Source organism: Pongo pygmaeus, chromosome 1 (genome assembly GCF_028885625.2).
Source record: "Pongo pygmaeus isolate AG05252 chromosome 1, NHGRI_mPonPyg2-v2.0_pri, whole genome shotgun sequence".
NCBI lineage: Eukaryota > Metazoa > Chordata > Mammalia > Primates > Hominidae > Pongo > Pongo pygmaeus.
The window spans coordinates 215,604,708-215,626,520 of NC_072373.2; the positions used below are offsets into that span (position 1 = coordinate 215,604,708).

General features: G+C 56.5%; 1 protein-coding gene across 1 annotated transcript; it reads right to left on the bottom strand.

Moving 5' to 3' along the window:
• Window positions 1-1,374: 1,374 nt before the first annotated feature.
• On the bottom strand, window positions 1,375-21,813 carry EFHD2 (EF-hand domain family member D2). The gene is made up of 4 exons (XM_054437680.2): window positions 21,406-21,813; window positions 5,682-5,829; window positions 4,415-4,549; window positions 1,375-3,114 (listed from the first exon to the last, which is right to left on the bottom strand). The coding sequence occupies exons 1-4, from the start codon at window positions 21,711-21,713 to the stop codon at window positions 2,983-2,985; spliced, it is 723 nt and encodes a 240-aa protein (XP_054293655.1). The 5' UTR covers window positions 21,714-21,813; the 3' UTR covers window positions 1,375-2,982.

Consider the following 21,813-nt stretch of genomic DNA (forward strand, 5'->3'; position numbering starts at 1 on the left):
CCCACGGCCATCACCATCAGGAGCTTCCTTTTCAGTACGATTTGTTATTATATTTTGTAGAGATCGGGTCTCACTATGTTGCCCAGACTGGTCTTGAATTCCTGGCTTCAAGTGATCCTTCCACCTCGGCCTCCCAAAGTGCTGGGATTACAGGTGTGAGCCACCATGCACTCTTTCAGCGTCCCCGTCCCTTGTTCCCGAAACCCTTTCCAGCAGGATGTCAGGGATGCGGATGTTCCTCTCTTGGGGAAGGGGTTTTGAAAGGCAGTGTGGAACTGAAAGTCCCAAGTTGGTGGTGGCGTACAGTGGCGTCTCAGGCCCTGGGTAGCAGGTGGGGAGGACACTGCCTTCCCCAGGCATCCCGGCTGCTGTAGTACCACCCCTGGCCACCTGGGGGCAGCGGTGCCCGGCCTAATCCAAACTCCATTTCCCACACCCTGCCTGGGAAGACCCCAGACCCTCGCCCACCCTCGCATGGAATAGATGGGGAGACTGAGACCCAGTGGGGGCCTGATCTGTCTAAATCCACACACAGACAGCTGCTGGTGTCCGCCCCATCACCCCTGGGGTTTTCCAGCCCGTGGAAGACTTTGGGTGTCTCCATGGCAGGGGTGCTTGGGGATCTCTGGGGTGCACAAACCATAATTCCCAGGGCCTTAATGCCACTGCAGGCCACCGTGTGGCCTTGTGGACAGGCAGCCCCTCCTCTCTGCTCACCTGGCAGGTTTGTGAGCCATGACCTCGACAGCCTGGGCCCTGCCTCTTGCCACCCCACTCGCCTGTGTGTCTCTGGGAGACTTTCCAGGCCTGTTTTTTTGTTTTGTTTTGTTTTTTGAGGCAGAATCTCTCTTTGTCACCCAAGCTGAAGTGCAGTGGCACAATCTTGGCTCACTGCAACCTCTGCCTCCCAGGTTCAAGCGATTCTCCTGCCTCAGCCTCCCGAGTAGCTGGGATTACAGGCGTGTGCCACCACGCCCGGCTAATTTTTGTATTTTTGGTAGAGACGGGGTTCCACCATGTTGGCCAGGCTGGTCTCGAACTCCTGACCTCAGGTGATCCACCAGCCTCGGCCTCCCAAAGTGCTGGGATTACAGGTGTGAGCCACCACGCCCAGCCACCTCCCTGTTCTTATCTGCAAAAGAGGAATAAAAATATCACCCTTTGCATGGGCTGGTTGCAAGGATTTAAATGAGTTAATAGACACAAAGCACCAAGACTCATGCCTGGTGACAGCGTCTGGGCATCAAACACCAACCTCCTCCACTAAGGCGGGTCCCCTCCCCTCCCAGGCTTTGACAGCACTGTCCCCACACCCAGGTGACCTTGTCATTTCCCTGCCCACTCACCATCAAGAACCATACACACGTAAGAATATAGAATTTTATCTTCTTTTAGTTAAAAAAAATAATCGTACCACGGAATGAAGAAGTAGCTTTTTTTTTGGGGGGGGGTGGAGTCGGGGAGAAGGGAAGGTGAGAAGGGGAAAAAAAAAAAAAGCAAAAAGCCCAAAGAAAAAAACATTTTATATTCATCTGTATAAACATATCCGCTAAGGCAAACGCAATCCGGGGCCGAGGCTGCTGCGCTGGGCTCGGTGCCTCCTAATTTCTGCAGATTCTAAGGCCAAAAAATAAAACCTCTGCAAGTCCGCGTAGCTGCAAGGACTCCTGGGGCATTTTACTAAAATAAAGAGTTATCGAGTTTAAAAAGCAGTGACGCTGTTATGACACACACTGAAAGTTGCATAACTGTGGCCTTGAGGGCCACTCACTTGTTTGGACTGAGTGACGGTCACAGTTTCACGACACAGCAACAGACACCACACACAGGCACACGTATGTCAGCAAGCACGTGGGAAGCTGTGGCTGAACCAGGCCAGTGGCGTGGGCCTGACCACGGCCTGTCTGGTGCAGGGCACCAGGGGGTTGGGGTCCCCATGCTTCCTCAGGGGGTGGGCATGACAGGCAGGTCGCTGGTGACAAGGCAGTGGACATCACTTGGGGAAGGATGGCGGGAGAGGGCTGGACAGGCCCCCGCTGCCCACCGCCTGGCGCATGCAAACACACTTAAAGCACTTCTCGGACGCTTCTCGGAGAATCAAGACAAAACGCTCGTCTCCTTCCCTAGGAAGGCGCCAATTCTTCCTCCCACCCCACTCTCTCCAGAGCCCCCTGAGACCCTCAGGGTGTTCTGGCTGGGGTGCTAAGCAGCGGTGTCTCCGACCCCCAGAGCCTTCCCTGCCTGTGATCCCACGGCATGCCCGGCAGGGGGTGGGCCTGTGAGGTAGATTGGCACAGCTGCCCCCACACCCTGCCTGGCTGGGCCCCAGAGATCTGGGGTTCTCCAAGTCAGCATGGGGTGCTGGGGGCCTGGGTCCCTTCACCAGAACAGAAGCTCCCCACCCCCTCTCCCATTTCAGTAGATGGAAGAGGCAGAGGTGGAGGAAAAGGCCCTGGGGAGGGGTCCCCTCGTGCCTCCAATAAGCCCCTTGAGTCCCACTCTGTGGGGGCAGCCCTGATTCTCTCTCTTCTGCTGTCTCCCAGCCTGGGAAGAGGCTGGCAGGGGGCCCCAGGGGCGGTGCGGCCTGCTGGAGGAGGGCAGCGGTTCCCAGGTTGGGGGGACAGGGATGTGTGGAGGGCAGGCACATGGGGCCGGGAGGGACCTAGGGCCAAGAGCTGGGCCCGGGGCAGTGCTGGAGCAGGCAGCGGGGCAGTTAGGGGTGCAAGAGAGCCCAGGGATTGCCAGGGAAGGCCAGACCGGGCAGGGAGACAGCGCCAGTGTCTCGGCCTCGTGAAGAGTGGAAGGGAGCGGGGAGGGGCCGGGCTACCTCCATGAACCCCTGAACTTGCTCCATTCACAGACATTTTCAGGTTTTTAGTAGTGGTCCCATCAGACACAGGCAAGGATTCAGGCTCGGCCTCCCATGCGCCACCCTCGCCCACCACACTGGGGCCGGAGCAGGGCGGTTGGCTGCAGCCCCCGCTACTTAAAGGTGGACTGCAGCTCCTTGAAGGCTGCTTTCCGCTGCTTCATCTCCTCCGCCTGCTTCTTCCTCTCCTCCTGCTCTGCCTTGATCTCCTCCTCGAAGCGGCTGGACACATTGATGGCCTGGACCTGCGGGGGCATGGGGGTGAGGGGGTCAGGGCTGGATGGTGTATGTTGGGGGTTCTCTGTGCTACAGCTGCTTTTTCTTTTTTAATTTTTTTGAGATGGAGTCTCGCTCTGTCGCTCAGGCTGGAGTGCAATGGCGCAATCTTGGCTCACTGCAACCTCTGCCTTCCAGGTTCAAGCAATTCTCCTGCCTCAGCCTCTTGAGTAGCTGGGATTATGGGTGCCCTCCACCATGCCTAGCTAATTCTGGTATTTTTAGTAGAGATGGGGTTTCACCATGTTGGCTGGTCTCGAACTCCTGACCTCAGGTGATCCACCTGCCTCAGCGTCCCAAAGTGCTGGGATGACAGGTGTGAGCCACTGCACCCGGCCTTATGATTGCTTTTCCTGGGGTCCCTTCTGGCTCAGGCTTCTGCTGAGTCCTACCCAGCAACACAAACAGCTTGACCTCACCAGCTCTGGCCCTGGGTCAGGCACTTCATTCACCTTCCTGAGTCTCAGTTTCCTCGCTTAGAACCTGGCACCCAATAACTCTGATCTTATGGAGTTGTTGAGAGGATTGAAAGACAGAACGTATACTCTGTGGCTGCTGCAGAGCAAGGGCGCTCGAAGGGGGTCGCTCAAGCTGCTGCCATCCTGATCCTCTGCTTCCTGTCTGGGGAGCCCAGCGGCACACCCAATTCCACTGATGAACCCTGAAAAGTTCCACCAATGCTCCGAAGCCCAGAGGGAGGTGGGAGGCAGTCTCTGGAAGGAATGTTCTTAGCCAGGAAAGACAGAAACAAGGTGGGAGAGCTGGGGCCCTGGGTGGGCAGGACCCAGGAGCCTCTAGATCACAGGTGTCTCCTCCATCTGAGAACCTGCTGAAAGGGGAGGGTATTGTGCATGCAGGTGGTCTCTGAGCCCCCAGGCTTCCTCCCAGGCTGGGGCTGGTGGGATTGGTGTCTACCGGGGACCCTGGAGAGCCAGTGCTGTGTTTCTGGGCCTGCCCTCCTAAGGCCCAGTCCTCTGCGTTACCGGCTCAGTGTGCCATGGCCAGGGCCAGGGCACCTCAAGGTAATCCCTGTCCCCTTTTCAAGAGTACACCCCCCTCACCCACCCCTTGGTGGCTGCCAAGGATCTCAGCCAGGAGTGGGAGGAGACAGAAGACAGAGCATGTGGGCCTGGCCCAGCCTGGCAGGGAGTCAGCTCCCATCTCTGTCTGCAGCCTCAGCAGGGACGGGAAGGGGACGTATTAACTTCGCACCAACCCAGGGTCCCCTTGTCCTGGAGCGTGGGTCAGAGCACCCCTCGGGCTCCTCACCTTGGCCTCAAAGAAGCTCTTGGCCCCCTTGACGCCCTCACTGGAGACGTCGATCTCGGAGAGGCGAGCCAGCACGCACAGCCCGCTGTCCTCCTGAAGCTCCCCAGCTGCTGCCTTGCGGAAGATCAGGAGGAACTGCAGTGGGGAGAGAGGTGCGCGGTGTCAGCAAGGGAGGGAAGGAGGGGAGCCGGAGTCCCTGGTCGCACCCAGGCCCCTGCCTCAGGCCTCCGCTGCAGAGAAGGACTGGGGGGCAGTGAGCTGGGTCTCGCCCCTTGTGCTCCTGTGCTCCCCTTCACTGGGCCTCTGCCCAGCTGTACAATGGGAGGTGATATGACTCATCTGCCACCCAGGATGCTGGCCTACTGCAGCCCTGCCCCGCCCACACCAGCTCCTGACGACACGGCCTCAGCCTACTTCTTACCTCTGTCTCCCGCTGTTGCCCAGTGAACCTACTCTGCGTTCCATGTATCGAGTCCTACAGCTGTCATGACAGAATGAGGGGGCCTCTGAGACAGTAAAAGACATGCCTCAAGTCTCAGCGCCTGAACGTGTCAGAGGGACGGAACTCTGCTCTCGAACTCTAAGCTGTTACCCTGCACTGCCCACACCTCCCGCCCAGCCACTCGCACTCCCCAACCTGCCCCTGCCACCTCTCTCCTTCCCTGTATCCTTCATGCTTCCTGCCAGACCTCCTGGGCCCCAATTGGGCCTCGAGTCCCCACACCTAACCCTGTGCTTCCTGGGGTCCATCCCTGTGCTTCCCGGGGTCCAGTATCATCGCTGTCTGGCTTGGGCCTCCATTTCCTTCCCTGCGAAACCGGCTTGCCCCTAGCTCCTGTCTTGGAGTAAGATCCTGGGCGTGAAGTCACCCAGTGCCGTGGCCCTCTTCCTCTGCATCACAGCCCTGATTTCCTTCTGTGGTGTCTCCCCCTCTACACTTCCAGGAACCTTCGCGCACAGGGCCTTTCTCTACCCCAGAGCCTGCACAGGATCAAGTATACAGAAATCGCTCAATATATGCTCCCTCTGTGAAGGAAGGGATATCCCTCCCTCCTCTTCCTCCCTGAAAGGATCTCAGGACCCTCCCTGGTGCCTGCTCTAACAGGCCCTCTGAAGCCTCACTCAGCCAAGCAGCAGCTGCTCACAGCTGCTGTTCAATGGCAATGTCATTCATTCATGGACAAAGGGTGGGGGTTGGTCTCTCTCGGGCCACCAGGTCCTCAGGTGAAGCCCTTGGTAGGGGAGTGGGGCTGGGGGCCGGGCTTACCTCCCGGAAGCTCAGCTTGCTGTCAAAGTCCTCATCAACCTCCTTGATCATGTTTTTCAGGCCCAGGTGGGTCTGAGGGGCCCCAAGTTTCTCCATCATGAGTTTTAGCTCCATCAGGTCGATGAAGCCGTCCCGCCCGGCATCATACCTGCAGACGCAAAAAGAGAGGACATCTTGGCACTGGCTCAGTCAGAGAGGCCGCAGGCCTGAGTGCAAGGAGACTGGGGAATTAGAGGGCACCTCCCACCAACCATATCATCTTGTCACTGCTGGAAGGGATCTCAGTCCAGGCAGAGGACCCATATATGGCTCAGCTCCTGCTTGGTCCCCTCTGATGACGGGGAACTCACCACAGGGCCTGGCAGCCTCCTGCATGTAGAATAGCGCTAACTTTTGGACAAGCCTGAGGCACAAGGAAGCTGAAATGACAGGCTCCGTGTGCTGAATGTGATGGCACAGACAGTGAGAAGGAATTCTCTGGGGTTTTTTTTTTTTTTTTTTTTTTTTTGAGACGGAGTCTCACTCTGTTGCCCAGGCTCGAGTACAGTGGCTCAATCTCGGCTCACTGCAGCCTCCGCCTCCCGGGTTCAAGCGATTCTCCTGCCTCAGCCTCTCAAGTAGCTGGGACTACAGGCATGCATCACCACACCCAGCTAATTTTTGTGTTTTTAGTAGAGACGGGGTTTCACCATGCTGGCCAGGCTGGTCTTGAACTCCTGACCTCAAGTGATCCACCCACCTTGGCCTCCCAAAGTACTGGGATTACAGGCGTGAGCCACCGTGCCTGGCCGAGAAGGAATTCTCAATACCATGGCAGGGTGGATCAGGCTCTGAGCTGAGCACTCGCCACCTCCATGACCAGCTGGCTTACTAGCATCTGCATGGGCACTTGGGGGGACATCTCACCCTCACCCTAGAGGCAGAACCTTGCAGGCAAGGGCATGGTTTCTCAACCTCAGACCTTAAACAATCTGGACAGAACAAATCCTTGCCGTAAGGGCTGTCCTGTGCATTGTGGGACGTTTATAGTAGCATCCCTCCTGAGTTGTGACAGCTAAAAATGTCTCCCAGACATTGTCAAATGTCCCCAGCGGGATGAAAGCATTCCCCGTTGAGAAGCACTGGAATAGGGGATGTGACGTGGGTATGGAAGGCGGCCTCTTTCCATGTGATAAATGACTCTTCTTACTCAGCACCCTCTGTACTGGGGGGTCTATTTCATGCCCCCCAGCTTGCCCTAGGTACTGGGAAGGAGGTTAAAAAGCACACGGTAGGTGCTCAAAAATGTGTAATGAAGAAATAAGACGTGAAGAAATGAAGGGGTATCTAAGGCAGGGCCTCTGCCTTTGTCGAGGGCACAGAGCAGAAGGGGGGCAGGAGGCAGGGCCAGGTGGCAGGAGGCGGCCTGGGTGTGTTCAGGGAAGCGTGGTGCAGTGCCTGCAGGGAGTGGCGGAGATTGGCGGGGTGATGGGGAAGCCGGGAACAAGCATCGGGCGACAGAGATGCCTCCCCTCCGCCCTGCACGCTCAGGTTCTCTTTTTTTCTACCACCAACAACCTGGCAGAGACAGGGGTGGGGTTGGGGGCAAGTCCCTCTTGACTGGCTTCTGTGTAGTAAGAGTCTAGGTGGCCTTTCTGCCTGTTGCCTGGCTGGGAAGGCACCACTGGTTCCTGGAGCACACAGCCTGGTGAAAGAGGGCGAGGCGCTGTTTGCCCAGCTGGGCTCTCTTATCAACCAAACACCTGCCCTACTGGTCTCTGGGAACAGCGTGTGAGGAAGACAAGATGGGGGCTGGGGAGAGTGATCCCAGAGTTGATAACATGGACTTTTCCTTTTTTCTTTTTTTTTTTTTTTGAGACGGGGTGTTGCTCTGTTACCCAGGCGCAATCACAGCTTACTGAGTCTCTACCTCCTGGGCTCAAGTGATCCTCCCGCCTCAGCCTCCCAGGTAGCTGGGAATGCAGGTGCATGCCACCATGCCTGGCCAATTTTTGTATTTTTTTGTAGAGACGGGTGTCAATATGTTGCCCAGGCTGGTCTCGAACTCCTGGGCTCAAGCAATCCTCTACAGCCTCCCAGAGTGCTGGGATTACAGGCGTGCACCACTTTGCCCAGCCAAAATGGGTTTTTCTGCACCTTCTTTAGGTCCTTGAACTGGCTGGGTGACAGTGCTGGTGACAGCAGCGCAACACAGGGGGCTGTGTTCCAGAACCCTATGTCCCGGGCGCTTGAGCTTCTGCATGAATATGTCTCATTTCTGCACCTTCTTCTGGGCTCCCCAGCTCCCTTCGCCTTCTCTAGTTAGGTGTACTTTGAACACCTGATAGCAACCATGTACTGAGATCTGTCTTTATGCTGGGAACTGCTTACTTTACTTAATCCTCCTAATAAGCTTATTTTACAACCAAGGCTCAGAGAGGTTGAATGACCCACCCACAGTCACACAGCAGTAAGGAGGGAGCTGGGCTTCCGACTAGATCTGCTGGGCTCATAAACTTGCACATTTGCTCTGTACCCAGCCCCTCCCCAACGTGTCCTGGGGCTGCTGCAGAACACAGACGGCTGCCTGGAGCGTGAGGGGAGCATTTGTGCGAGGGGTATAAATAGTTCACGAGCCAGTGAGTCAGTGGTTGGGAGTGACACAGCAAAGATGGGTCTTGGGAGCCCTGGAGGGAACACAGGGTCCTGAGGCCTTCTGCCCCACTGATGGATGAGGGTTGGGGTGGAGGTGGATGGGCCAGCAGCCCCTGTGGGCAGTGGCCACCTCTGTGGCAGTAGAAGGTGTGGGACTCAGAGGGTCAGGCAGGCCAAAGCTGCTGTGGTCCAGCCTCCACCTGGAGCTGGAGGGGCTCTGGGGGGCATAGTGGAGTCCCCTCCTGCCATCTCTGGACCCTGTTTGCTGCCCAGTGGAGGGCTGTGCAGGGGCACCTGGTGAGGGACTCAGTCTTTCCTGAGCCAAGTCACAAGGACTCCCCTCCTCAGTGCCCCCCAGGAAAGCAAAGCCCCTGCCGCTTTCTGACCCTGGGCTCCCATGAAGGTCAGCGATGACAGTCAGGCTCTGGAGCCAAATTGCCGGGCTCCTCAGCCACAAAATGCAGCATCTCATCTTTTTTTTTTTTTTTTTGAGACGGAGTCTTGCTCTGTCACCCAGGCTGGAGTGCAGTGGCGCGATCTAGGCTCACTGCAAGCTCCACCTCCGGGGTTCACACCATTCTCCTGCCTCAGCCTCCCGAGTAGCTGGGACTACAGGCGCCCGCCACCACGCCCGGCTAATTTTTTGTATTTTTAGTAGAGATGGGGTTTCACCATGTCAGCCAGGATGGTCTCAATCTCCTGACTTCGTGATCCACCAGCCTCGGCCTCCCAAAGTGCTGGTATTACAGGTGTGAGCCACTGCGCCCGGCCAAAATGCAGCATCTCTTAAGCTGGGGTGCATGTGCCCCTCAGGAGACATCTGGCAATGTCTAGAGATGTTTTTGGTTGTCATACCTGAGGCGGGGTGGAGGGGGGATGCCCGTGGCATCTGGTGGGTGGAGGCCAGGGAAGCTCCTATAGCACACAGCCTGGCCCCATCGCAAAGAATGACCTGGCCAGCTGGGTGCGGTGGCTTATGCCTATAATCCCAGCACTTTGGGAGGCTGAGGCACGCAGATCATGAGGTCAGGAGATCAAGACCATCCTGGCCAACATGGTGAAACCCCGTCTCTATTAAAAATACACCAATTAGCCAGGCATGGTGGCAGGCACCTGTAATCCCTGCTACTTGGGAGGCTGAGGCAGGAGAATCACTTAAACACAGGAGGTGGAGGTTGCAGTGAGCTGAGATTGCGCCACTGCACTCCAGCCTGGGTGACAAAGTGAGACTCTGTCTCAAAAAAAAGGAATGACCTGGCCCCAAGTGCCAGTGGTGCTGAGGCTGAGAACCTTGCTGCAATGGGGCCTCTCTCATGGGCCACTGTGAGGAACGACTGAGCCCATCCCTGTCAAGCACTCAGCACAGCTCCCAGCACACAGAGCTAGCTGCATAAATGGCAGTTGCCGCCACTAAAACGAGATTGAATCACCTTCACTAAACTCCCAACGCGCCAGCACTTTCCCTTTACAACTCCTGTGCTCAGCAATCCTCCAGGTCCGGATTAGGTCAGGAGGGCTGTTATCGGTGAGGCCACAGGTCCCATAACCAGCAGGTCAGGGGTTCACGCCCCAGCCCCTGGGTCCCCCCAGCTTTATTTATTGCTCAAGTGCATGGGTTTCTTCTGCAGCCAGGGGCAGCTCAGTTTCAGAGGAAGTGCAGATAAAGTGTCCAAACTTGGATGGAAACGTGGGCTGTGGATCCCTCTGTCTTTGGCAGCTCCCAGGCCTGGCTAGGCCGCAGCTCAAACCACGATTTGAACGGCCGCCTCTATCAATCAAGGGCCAATCAATTACTGGGGCTGGGCTCCATCCAGGGCAGGCTCTGGCACCCAGGGGGACAATATAGGGGCTGGCTGTGGTGCCAAAGAGTCCATCACCAAGAGGAGGTGACGGCGGCTGCGAGAGGCCAGGTGCTGGGGTGGGAGGTGAAGACCCCAGAGGTAGCCGTGGAGGAGGCCATTCCCAAGAGACTCCTGGAGAGTGGCCATCTGCCCTGTGCCTTGGGCACTGATGTGGTCTAGTGCAGGGGATCAGCCAGGTTCCAGGGTCAACCTGATTGAAGATGGCCTTGAGGGTTTGTGGTTACATCAACTCCGCTGAGACTGACCTGGGTCCAAACCCCAGCTCTGCCACCTGCTGGCAGAATAACCCTGGTCAAGTCACCTAACCCGACAGACCTCAATTTCCTCATCTACATCATGGAGATCAAAGAACTCATCTCAGGATGGAGGCAAGGATTAAAAGAGACAATACAAGCAGACTCTTGGCACAGAGCCTGGTCCACAGGAAGCACTTCATACATGCCTACTATGATACTAAAACCCAGTTATTATTATTCCTAACATCTACCTTTAAGATTATTAAAGAGTAAATGAGGCTGGACGTGGTGGCTCATGTCTATAATGCCAGCACTTTGGGAGGCTGAGGATCACTTGAGCCCAGGAGTTTGAGACCAGCTTGGGCAAGATAGGGAGACCACATCTCTATTAAAAAAAAAGGGCCAGGTGCGGTGGCTCATGCCTGTAATCCCAGCACTTTGGGAGGCTGAGGCAGGCGGATCACAAGGTCAGGAGTTTGAGACCAGCCTGACCAACATGGTAAAACTCCGTCTCTACTAAAAACATAAAAATTAGCCAGGCATGGTGGCACGCACCCGTTAAGTCTAGCTACTCAGGAGGGTGAGGCAGGAGAATTGCTTGAACCCAGGAGATGGAGGTTGCAGTGAGCTGAGATCATGCCACTGCACTCCAGCCTGGGTGACAAAGTGAGACACTGTCTCAAAAATAAATAAATACAAAATAAATAAATAAAAAATTAGCTGGGAGTGGTGGTGTATGCCTCTGGTCCCAGCTACTAGGGAGGCTGTGGTGGGAGGATCACCTTAGCCCGGGAGGTTGAGGCTGCAGTGAGCCCTGATTGAGCCACTGCTCTTCAGCCTGGGCAACAGAGTGAGAACCTGTTTAAAAAAAAAACAAACAAAAAAGGAAAATGAAAATGAGATTACAGATATAAAATGCCTGGCACATAGTGAGTCCTTAAAACCTGTTAATTTTATCATCATCATAATAGTTGTTATATTGAGAAGTTTGTGTGTGTCACATATACACATCATATACTTCACATATACAATATAAAAAGGGTGATGATATTAGAAATAATGATAAAAAACACACTGGCTTCTGCCACAGGCTCCAGTCCTGATTGGTGGTACATGGCTGGGAGGCAGGGCTTGTGGTGGCTTGGCCTGGAGGCAGGGGTGGACATGATGAGCCAGGGGATCCCTCCAGCATGACCTCTCCTCTGAAGGCCCACTTTTCCCCTACTAGGCCTGATGCAAAGCCCCAGCATCTCTGGGAAGTGGGAAGACAGATGGCCGCTGGACAGAGCCCTTGAACAGGGAGAGAGGAGCCTGAGAGAGTGAGGAACCTTCCCTCGGGGTTGGAGAAAAGTGATGAAGGGGCTACTCTCATGGTGCCGGTGTGTGTGTGGGACAACTGGCAGCACAGGAGAGAACGAGGTTCCATGATGGCTGGAAACAGGCATCTCCCGGGCTAGAGGGCTTCTCACCCACCATCCCTTCTCCCTGAGCTGGAACTGAGGTTGCAGGTGGCTTAGAGGATCCAGAAAAAGAGAGGTCAGCCCGCAAGATCCACCCAGATGGCCTGGTCTACTCGTTTTACATTACGAAGGGAAACTGGGGCCCAGAGTGGGTAGTGACCGGCCCAGGGTCACACAGCCGGCAGATTGCAGGATTCCAACAGCTGGAAGTTTTCTCCTCCCTGGGCCCCCTCTCTTTTTCCTGGTCCCATGGAGGGTCCCACATTCTCAAGCTTGCAGGGCCAGTGGAGGCTGGACTGAGAGCCCAGCTTGGTGCCTGTTTGGGAAGGCCAATGCCATTCGGCAGGACTGGCAGAAAGCACCCAGCCTGGGAGCTCAGCACTTTTCTCCAGCACCGGAGGGAGGCTGCGGGGCCTGGCACCGTGCCTGCATTCCTATCTGCCTCCCCTTGAATAGTTCTCGCCAGGGAGGGCTCAGCAGCTAGCTGCACCCTGGATGCTGGGGACAAAATCCCCATCCATCCCCCTCTTGAAAGTGGAGCAGCCAGTTACCCCCCAGGACGACCCCTTCCCTTTGGGGTGAGCATGGTCCCCAGCTGGTTGCTTCCCTGCACCTGCCCCTCTCCCCAGTTCTGATAACCAGGGAGTCACAGGAGTAGGCAGTGGAGGCGTCAACCATGCGTAGTGCAGATGTCCCAGCCTTGCATCCAGGTGAGCCCCACGTCATAACCTACCATCATTCCTGGCTACTCTGCTGAGCACTTGCTATGTGCCAGGCACGATGCCAGGTGTTCTGCATCAGATCCTCACAAGAAGTCTATGAAGCAGCATGAACATGAACCGACAAGGAGACTGAGGCTCAGAGGGGAAGCGACTTGGCCCAGGTCATAGGTGACAAGGGTGTCGCTGGGCTCTGAACCAGGCCTGATCAAACACATGCACTCTTAACGACTATGCTATGCCCTGATGCCTATCGGGACACAGCAGAGAACTTCAGGGTTGGAAGGGATATTGGAGGCCATCTTATTCAGTCCTTCCTGAAAATCAGATTCCTGATGCAGTTTGTTGTTTAGTACCTTGAATACATCTGAGGACAGGAAGCTCATTGCTTACTTACCTAAGGGGGCCCATCTTGGCTTTGGAACTATTAGAAAGTTGCGGCTGGGCACGGTGGCTCACGCTTGTAATCCCAGCACTTTGGGAGGCCAAGCCGGGCGGATCACAAGGTCAGGAGATTAAGACCATCCTGGCTAACACGGTGAAACCCCATCTCTACTAAAAATACAAAAAATTAGCCGGGCGTGGTGGCGGGCGCCTGTAGTCCCAGCTACTCGGGAGGCTGAGGCAGGAGAATGGCATGAACCCAGGAGGCGGAGCTTGCAGTGAGCCCAGATGGCGCCACTGCACTCCAGCCTGGGTGACAGAGCGAGACTCCATCTCAAAAAAAAAAAAAAAAAAAAGTTGCTCCTTGACCAGGCGCAGTGGCTCATGCCTGTAATCTCAGCACTTTGGGAGGCTGAGGCGGGCGGATCACTTGAGGCCAGGAGTTTGAGACCAGCTTGGCCAACATGGTGAAACCCTGTCTCTACTAAGAACACAAAAATTAACTGGGTGTGGTGGTGCATGCCTGTAATCCCAGTTACTAGGGAGGCTGAGGCAGGAGAATTGCTTGAACCTGGGAGGCGGAGGCTGCAGTGAGCCAAGATTGTGCCACTGCACTCCAGCCTGGGTGACAGTGAGACTCTGTCTCAAAAAAAAAAAAAAAAAAGAAAAAGAAAGTTGCTCCTCATGCAGGTCCCCCCAAGCTGCACTGCACAGTCTGATGGCAGAAGGAAGCAGAGTCATCGCAGCCACTGCACATGGGAAGGTAGGAGCACAGGGGACCCCCATCCCAGGCTTTGCTGATGGCCCCTCTGGGCATGTGGGTCCCAGGAGGACAGACAACTGGACGGGGTGGGTGTTGGGTATGGGCTCAGGAGCCCTCAGGCCCCTCTGGCTTCCCCACTTCCTGCATGTCCCCACCCCCAGACCGCCTGACTCATATGGGGAAAGCCCAGCGCTCGCCACTTCCTCTAGTCCTATCTGGGAATCTCACACTTGATCTGTTGCCCTGGGTCAGCTAAGTGGGGTATGGGGTGGGGGGAGAAAGAGAGAGAGAGACAGAGAGATAGAGAGATAGAGAGCACACAAGTGTGGTGCTTGGGGCTCCCCCACGGAGGATAAAGAGGGAAACCCCAAGTAATTTGCTGGGGGACTCTGAGGGCTCAAGGGCATCCTAACCTGGAGTTCAATAACCTCACACTGCACCCGCGGCACTCCCTGCCGGCCGCCCCCTTTCGCTTCTTGCTCTTCATAATCATTATTGTTATGATAGTGATTATAAAGAATATTTATTGAATGCCTAATATTAACGTAACCCAGTGTTTATAATGTAACTTAATCTTTACTCCACTCATCTTATCCTCTTAAGCTCAAACAAAGTCACCTGCCTAAGGATAACCTTAGGTCAACCTCAGGAAGTGGTGGGAAGACGGCTGTGCGGGGACCTGAGCTGCGGCTTAGCGCTTCTTAAACGTCAATGTGCACAGCTGGTGAAGCTGGTTACAGTGCGGATTATGGGCTGGGCGTGGTGGCTCATGCCTGTAATCCCTGCACTTTGGGAGGATGAGGTGGGAGGGTGGCTTGGGGCCGGGAGTTTGAGACAAGTCTAAACAACATAATGAGACCCCATCTCTACAAAAATAAAAAAAAATTAGCTGGATGTGGTGGCATGTGCCTGTAGTCCCAGCTACTCAGGAGGCTGAAGTGGGAGGATCACTTAAGCCAAGGAACTTGAGGCTGCAGTGAGCTATGATCGTACCACTGCATTCTGTGTGGGTGACAGAGCAAGACCCTGTCTCTTAAAAAAAAAAATGCAGATTACAGTCTGGTAAATCTGGGGTGGAACCTGAACATCTGCATTTCTAACATACTCCCGGGCGGTGATGCTGCTGGTGTTTGGGCCACTGTAAGGGTTCAGAGGACTTGGAGCCGGGGAGGCCCAGATTCAAATCCTGCTTCTGCCCCTCACTAGCTGTGTGACTTTGGACAAGTCACGTAACCCTTCTGAAAGCCCAGCCTCCTTAACTGTGAAATGGGCGAGGATAATGTTGCAGGATAAGTAAGGACTGAACGGGAGGCAAAGCATCTGGTTTGAAGCATCTGTGGCTCAGAACTCCCCGGGCGGCCCAGCTCCCATCTGGCCACACCTTTCTGGCACTGACCCCTGCTTCTCTGCTGTCCTTGAAAAGCGGAAGTCAGCCAAGGAGAAGGCTGCCCGGCAGTCAGGGGAACTCAGCTGCTCCAGGGTGGGCGGACCTTCCCTGCTGAGGCTGCAAAGTGACTCTGCCTCTGCCGGCGGGGCTGGCCTTGCAGAAAGGACCTCTGACATCCCCTGAGGCAGCAAAGCCTAGACTCTCACAGTGGAAGCCAGTCCAAGCCACCAGGCCTTGGACCCAGGTAGCATGGAGGAGAGCGAGGACAACGGAGAAGGCAGGAAGGGCGGACCAAAGAGGAACCAAAAGTCCTGGGCTGGGGGTGTGGGGAAGGAGAGGTGACTCAGAGGCTGATGCATAGCGGAAGTGGGAGGAACGGAGTAAGGACCGAGGCCGGGAAATCCTCCCTCCCCAGGGGTGCAGGGCATTCTCACCACCCACTGACCGTAAGCTGCCGGCGAAGGACCCCACCTCTCCACCTCTCTAAGGCTCTGGGAGGCTCCCTCAAGCCCCAGCCACAAACACGCCTTCACTTGGCCTCCAGGAGCTCCTTGCAGGAGGATCTGGTTCTAATTCTGTCACTGCCACTTAATATAATCTTAGACAAGTGACAATCGCCTTGAGCCTCAGTCTCCTCATCTGTCAAATGGGGATAAAAATGATAGTATCAGGCTGGGAGCGGTGGCTTTCATCTGTAATCCCAGCACTTTGGGAGGCTAAGGCGGGCAGAACACTTGAGGTCAGAAGTTCGAGACCAGCCCGGCCAACGTGGTGAAACCCCGTCTCTACTCAAAAATAAAAAAATTAGCCAGGCGTGGTGGTGTGTGCCTATAGTCCCAGCTACTTGGGAGGCTGAAGCAGGAGAATCACTTGAACCCAGGAGGCAGAGGCTGCAGTGAGCCAAGATCACGCCACTATACTTCAGCCTTGGCAGCAGAGCGAGACTCCATCTCAAAAAAAAAAAAAAAAAAAAAAAAAAAGGGAAAACAAAGACAGTATCAATCTCATTGTGCTGGTGTGAGAATTCAATTCAATTCTCTAAATAATATACATAGGCTCCTCCAGGAATGGCTAGAACTAGTGGCTCTGTTTAACAAGGAGGGGGCACAGAGGTAGGGGGCTGGCTACAAAGAGAACATCAGCATGGTGTCATTCATGAGAGCCTTTGGTCCTCATGGCAGAAATAAAGAAAAAAACCTTCCACTGCTAACCTTGTGGGTGCATCCTCTCTACCCCCAAACCTCTATACATGTTTGTTCTATATAAGACTGTAAGCCTCTTGAGGGCAGGAACTTGATTCATTTAATTCTCTGGATCTTGTAGCGCAAAAACTTAATAAAATATCTGTTGGAAGAATGATCACATACGAGAACCTTATATTTTTCAAAAACATCATCTATCATGCAAACAGCCCAGACACCATGATGGGCTCTTCACAAAGACTCAGGGTGTTTTTATACCTAATCCTCAGAACCTTACCAGGTAGGTTCTTGAGCCCCAGAGGAAACTGAGGCTCAGAGATGCTGAGTCCCCTGCCTGGAGCAACCCAGCTGGGTGGTGGCAGACGGGAATCCCCGTTGTGCACCCTCCAGAGCTGTTGTTTGTTCTCCCCTTTTTTGTGCCACCTGCCTTCCCTGTAACTAGGTGATAATGAATTCATTTCTCCCTTTTTGTTATTTATCAAAGCCATATGTAGCTGTCAATCAGAGTGGCTGTTCAGCAGGAGAGAAGGAGGGCTCTAACCCTGGGTCCTGTCACTAGGGCCCAAAGCAAAGGGTTGTCGACAACCTGGCAGACCTGGAAGCTCTGCTGGTGGTTAAGTGGAGGCAGCCAGTGGGCATTGTGGAGCTGCCTCTGAGCCAGCCACAGTGACCGCTGCCAGGGCCCTATGAGGGGCCCAGGAGAGGGTGTATGCTGAGCTGGGGATAGTGGTAACAGTCATTTAGTAACGACTTGCTCTGTGCCAAGCACTGGGCTAAGCGCCGTACAACAACCCTGTGATGTGGGTCCCCCTGTCCCCTCTGTTCCAGGATGAGGAACAGAAGCTCAGAAGGGCTCCATGGCCCACAGCTGTATTCAAACCCAGGGCTGCAGACTCCAGAGGCCCTGCCAACTGCGTCCAGGAAGGGCTCCTGGGACAGGTGTGTCCCCTGGAGGTGGAGGGGTGGAGAGGAGGGCAGGAGGCTCCCAGAGCTTGTGCAGGGAACAGCTGGCCAGAAGGAAAGGAAAGCCTGCCTCTCTGACGCAAGGTGTCCTGAGATGAAGTGGCTGGGGATGACGGTGGGGACAGGGCCTGCAAGGCTGGGCTAGGCGGGAGACAGGGATCTAGGGCATCGTCCTCAGATTCCGCGGCAGGTTCAGAATTACACGGCTGCCTACCTTTCCGGCAGGTCTCAACTTACAAAATCCTCCAGAGCCCCCCCCTAGGCTGTTGTCAGCCCAGGGGTGGGCACTCCCGAGGCTCTCCAGGGCCATTCTACTTGCCTCTCTGACAGGAGGGTTCCAGAGCCAGCCCTGGAGGAGCAAAGAGAGGGAGGGAGCAGCTGGGGAATCAGAGATGCTGGATGTAGCCTGAGGCCGCAAGGGGAGGGGGATGGAGAGTCCTGGCTGCGAGGGCCAGGGAGACGCAGAGCCTCCTCGTGCCTGGCACTGGGCCAGAACTCTAAGTGTGTCATGTCCTCTGAGCTCCACCCTGAGACACCGGGACCACTCTCCCCATCATACAAGGTTTCAGCCTCACTGAAAACCTCTCCGTAACCCTGAGCAAGTCACTGCCACACCCGTCTGGGTCTTGGTTCCCACTTCTGTCAAATGGGGAGAGGGGTTGGAGTCAACCCTCCAGGTCTCTCTCAGGAGGAACCTGAATGACTCTAGGTGTGAGACCAGTGATGGCCGAGAGTCTGTCTATCTTCCCCCATCCCCTCTCTTCCCCCTCGATCTCCAGCCTCAGGAAGTACCTGCTGAATCAACACGGATGGGTGGGCCAGAAGGCCCTGGAAGGCAGTCCCAACATCCAGAAGGGCTCAGGACTCCTCAGACATACGCAGGTCAGGGCTGACGGACCTTTGGGGGTCATGAGGGATAGCCTGCTCCTTTTACAGGTGGGTAGACTGAGGACCAGGGAGGACAAGCAGACTAGGATGGAAGCCCAGGTTCCTCGCTCCTGGCCCGCAAGGAAAGGCCGGCTCCCATTCTCCTGCTGACCTCACGGTCTCCTGCCTCCTGCTCCGGTGACTGGCCTCCCAGGAGGGCAGGCTCCCCTCCTCCCTGCCCTCTGCTGTCCCCAGAGCCCTGGCTCTGATGCCCTGGCTTTGATCCCAGGACCCTGCTTGGATCCAGGAGGCTGCAGCCCCACTCGGACAGCGGAAGCAGAACGGGGGTTTGTCTTCCACGAGAGCCCGTCTGTTGGCGGCGGGGTTGGGCTCGGTTGGCACAGTGAAGCCTTGTTTCCTTGAATACACAATCTGCAGCTTTCCACCCTCACCCAGGCCCTGGCGGGCAGCACTTGCTTCCCTAGAGGTCCAGCTTCCTGGCCCCTGCCTGCCCCATCAGCCCTCCTAAAACCCTGGCAAGAAGTGCTGGTGCCGGGGGTAGCTTGGAGGGGTCCAGCTCCCCTCAGTCTCCCTCAGAGTACCTCTCATCAAACTAGACCAGAAACAGCCTATGTAAAAAAAAGTGAGTTTGCTGTGCAAATGAAGCTTCCAGACTGTTCCCTCAGCCGTATGCCACTTCCAACCAAACTGCAGCCTCCCAAGTCCCGCTCATTTGAAGTGTCTGGGTTCTCCCAGAACAGCTCCATCTTTGTTTTGGTGGCCAGTGGGCAGGGAAGCTGTGGAAGCCCAGGAGAAGGCAGGCTCTGGGGGAAAGGAGAGACTGGGGCTGGGGGTGGGGACATGAGTGGACAATCCGCCACGAACACGGAAGCGGGTGTTGGAGAAGGTTTTCCAACGTGAAAGCGGATGTCTGTGATGGGAAACCCAGAAGGGGAAGAACTTGGGATTTGGAGTCACAGACCTGGGTTTCAATCCTGGCTTTATCATTTTCTAGCTGTGTGGTCTTGGCAAGTTATTTATGACTCCTCGTCTGCAGAAAGGTGACGAAGAGCTCTGTGTTACGGGGCTGTTTGAGGGACCTGGTGAGCGCCTCAGCACTATCAGCACAGGGATCTCTGTGGTGTCTGAATCAGCTCTGCATTCCCTGATGGGGGCAGTGACAGACAGTGATCCATACCCACCCCTGCGTCTGCAGTGACTGACAGTGATCCATACCCACCACTGCGTCTGCAGTGACTGACAGACAGTGATCCATACCCACTCCTGCGTCTGCCCACCCGGGAGCATTCAAGTTACTCTTCCAGGAATCCTGGAAATCCTGCTCTCCCAATCTCGCCAGTCTTCCACTGGGAAGAAACTTTAGAAGAACTCCAACCAAACACCGTGGCGTCAAGGAGGTGGGCGCCCTGGGACTTTCTTGAAGAGGTTCAGGGCACTGGGACTTTCTCAAAGAGGTTCAGAGGGGCCGGGGGTCAAGGACTTGATTTTCCCCCAGAAGGACCTTTGGAAAGTATGGGACTCCTCAGCCACCCCCAACTGGGAACCAGAAATCCTTCCCCCTGCCTTGGGGCCAAATGCAGAAGCTGCTGCAAGCTGTGGTGAGTAGGGGCAGAGGCTTTCTCAAACTGTGCGGTTGCAAAACGCCCCTTCCTGGGCTTCCGGCTTGATGTCTGGGCACTGACAGCTGCATGTGGCTGAGGCTGACACCCCTGGTCTGCCCCCACCTCCTGCCCAGCCAAGCGGGAGCCGGCCTTGCGGAATCCCTCCCTCAGCCTTGGGCTGCCTGTGCCGGGTGGGGCTAGACCTCCTGGCTCACCCCCAACACTCAGCCTCAGGCCAGTTCTATCCCCTTCCAGAACCACTCCAGACCAGCACCCAGATCGTGGAACAGAGGCTGTTCCCTCTCCAGGAGCCAGGGGCAGGGGGACAGGGAACAGGAGGTGGGGAAAGGTACCAAAGGGAGGGGCACTGGCACCTTCCCCATCCCCTGGGCACACACATAGCTGGGAGAGAGTGGCTGTGCATCTTAGACCCAACAGAGTGGGACCCAGGGATGGGCCGGACGGAGCTGGGCCCTCTCTCTCTAGCCCCTCCACAGAGACACTAAGATTGTTTTTGTGGGAGGACAGGGGGATGAGCCCACAGGCCTAGGGGTGCCCATCTACCCTGGTGAGGGCACAGAGTGTGGAATCTGATGGAATAAAGGGTAGGGGTGGGGGTAACAGGGCAAGTCACGTAGGAAGGGGCCCCTTTTGACTAGGGTGGGTGTGGGACATGGGGGGTTCCTGTGGGGAGGGAAGGGGATATATGGAGTGGGGAGGAGAGATGGGGGGCCTTGTGACAGAAGCAGGGGAGCGGTGACTGCAAGCTGCTGGGTGCAAGGGGGTGGGGCGGGCAGGAGGGGTAGGGAGGCCTTCCAAACCCGGGGGGGACTTGGCCCACAGAGACGACTGGAGTGAGGTTTACACCAGAGGGGGAACAGGGGCCGAGGGGTCCCTTCCTAGGTAGACCACTTGTGAGTGAAGGATTTGGGTCCTGGCTAATGAGTGGGTGGGGATGGAAAGGGCAAGTCTTTGCCCCCAGTTTGCTGGTAGACGCTAAATAACTGGAGAGGAAGTTGGGGGGACCCCTGCCCAGAACCCACCTTCAGGGAGACCTGAGATCGCAGAGGAAATGAAGAGACCTTAAGGGAGGGAATGTGGTTGGCATGTGGTGTCGAGGGGCACTGGGGTGGGTGTCTTTGGCCAGCGTGTGTTGGGGTGGGGGTGGGGAACGCGAGTAGCTGGGATCGGGGAAGGAAGGCCGCTGGGTCCTCAGCCTCGGTGTGTGCGGTGTGGGGTGGTGGAGAAGCCCCACTAACAGGGCGGGGGGCCCGGGACCCACACGTGTGGGGGTGGGGTGGGGCTCGCGGGGCCTGGCGATTATCTGGAAGGAGGCTTGGGGTCCCCCACTCTGTGGACGCGTCTATGGTGTACCGGAGGCAGCACAAATACGAGTCGCCACCGCGTGCCAGGGGCCGGGGATCCCCCAGACTAACGTGCGTGGTGAGATGCCGGGTCTCGATCTGGAAGGGGCCGCGGGGTCCCCAACCCCGGTGCGTCTGGGTTCGAGGAAGCCTGGCTGACGGCAGGGGTCCCGGGGCGGAGCGGGATCCGGGGATCGGGGGGTTCGGGGCCCGAGACCGGGTCGCGGGGCGGGCAGGGGGCCGGGTCGCGCGGGCACTCACTGCTTGAACATCTTCTCCATGTCCTTGATCTGCTTCCTGGAGAACTCCTTGAACTCGGTGTAGGGGTTGAAGACGCGGCGGCTGGGCGACTGGGGCTCGCCGATGCCCTGGTTGAGGTCTGCGCGCCGCAGCAGCTTGGCGCTCAGCTCGCAGTCCGCGCTGCCCAGCGCCTCGGCCGCCTCGTCGGGCGCCCCCGCCGCCGCCGCCGCTGCCCCGTTCAGCCCGGGCTGCTCCGGGGTCTCGCCGCCGCCCTCGCCCTCCATCTGCAGCCGCCGGCTCAGCTTGGTGGCCAGTTCGTCCGTGGCCATGGTGGCCCGCGCGGCACTCGCCTTGGCCGGGCCCCTGCTCGCAGCGCAGCGCCGCCGGCCGCGCTCTTCCTCTTCCTGACACTCCCCGGGCCAGGCACCG